The 1134-nt window shown below is 50.4% G+C and overlaps 1 protein-coding gene across 1 annotated transcript in view; it reads left to right on the forward strand.

Annotated features, from left to right (window-relative positions):
• The window catches only part of trrap (transformation/transcription domain-associated protein), a gene marked incomplete at its 5' end in the record, with an annotated part of 63080 nt that overhangs the window by 48384 nt on the left and 13562 nt on the right, over positions 1-1134 (forward strand). The window contains 2 exons of the mRNA XM_017310672.1: positions 785-1007; positions 1081-1103. Coding sequence (XP_017166161.1) covers positions 785-1007; positions 1081-1103 — 246 coding nt within the window. The remainder of the gene's footprint in view (positions 1-784; positions 1008-1080; positions 1104-1134) is intronic.

Consider the following 1134-nt stretch of genomic DNA (forward strand, 5'->3'; position numbering starts at 1 on the left):
CGCAGCGGCTCCAGTCCTGTCATGAAGGGTCACTCGACATTGTTAGATATCTGAATTAAGAATTGCATGCAAGGCCCCCTGGCGCTTCCTCTTAGCTGTCCAAACAGTTGCCTGCACTAAGTACTCAGAAAATACCTCAAAGTATGAAATTGCAGCARGATGAGAGAATTTCTGCATCTAAAACAGTTCAGGGCAGAAAGTTCTGCCGTCGGCCGCGAACAAGCTGACACTGGAACATCTTTCATTTTTTATTGAAATTTCAAAATGCTCCCTAAATCTGGGACATTTTGACTAGATTAATTATTGCAGACATCAGTAGCGTGATTCTGACCAGTCGGAACAAATAGTGAAATGTCTGATTTATAACTAGTTTGTAACTGAAATCTGTTTCAGATCGTCAGTAATTCAGTGCCTCCAAACAGCTGGATGACAAATCTGCAAGTAGAGAAATCTGAATGAAGGTCTGAGGTGCCTGGGCTGTCCAGCAGCTGATTTAATGTGAAACTGCCTGCCGTAGGGTCGTAGCAGAGACGCATCAGCGCGGCGGCTGCTGTTGAGTGCTCTGATTAATGGCGCCTTCGCCTCGCCGCTAGTCATTAGCAGAGCCAGCAGACATCGTTCCCTCTGCATGTCCTCCCGCGCCGCGCCTCGTTTGTCACGCCGCCGCATGGAGACACCTAATCAGAGGCGCTCTGTAATGGAAGAGCAGCTTCCTGTCCACCGAACGGAGCTGCTCCGCTCTTATCTGCARAGCAGTAATCGGAGTCTCTGCTTCTGCTCTCAGGGCCTGGAGGTGATCGAGTCGACCAACCTCAAGTATTTCACCAAGGAGATGACCGCCGAGTTCTACGCTCTGAAGGGCATGTTCCTGGCCCAGATCAACAAGTACGCCGCCGCCTCTTACTTCCTGTTTCCACAGGTCCACACCCCTCAGCTAACCTGCTGGCTTCCCGCTGAGCAGCAGCAGCAGCTCCTCCTCCTGCAGCTCGGCTCCACCCACCAGCCCTGTTCCTGAAGTTCTCTCTCCATTTTTTTACTTTGTGAAGCTCGTGTCCAGCTCGGTTTTTCCTGGGAATTCAGTAAAAACCCAAAAGAGTCCAAATGTTTCCTTCAGCGAAGACGGAGCCTCTGGAA

The sequence above is a fragment of the Poecilia reticulata genome, linkage group LG19, assembly GCF_000633615.1.
Source record: "Poecilia reticulata strain Guanapo linkage group LG19, Guppy_female_1.0+MT, whole genome shotgun sequence".
NCBI classification, from domain to species: domain Eukaryota; kingdom Metazoa; phylum Chordata; class Actinopteri; order Cyprinodontiformes; family Poeciliidae; genus Poecilia; species Poecilia reticulata.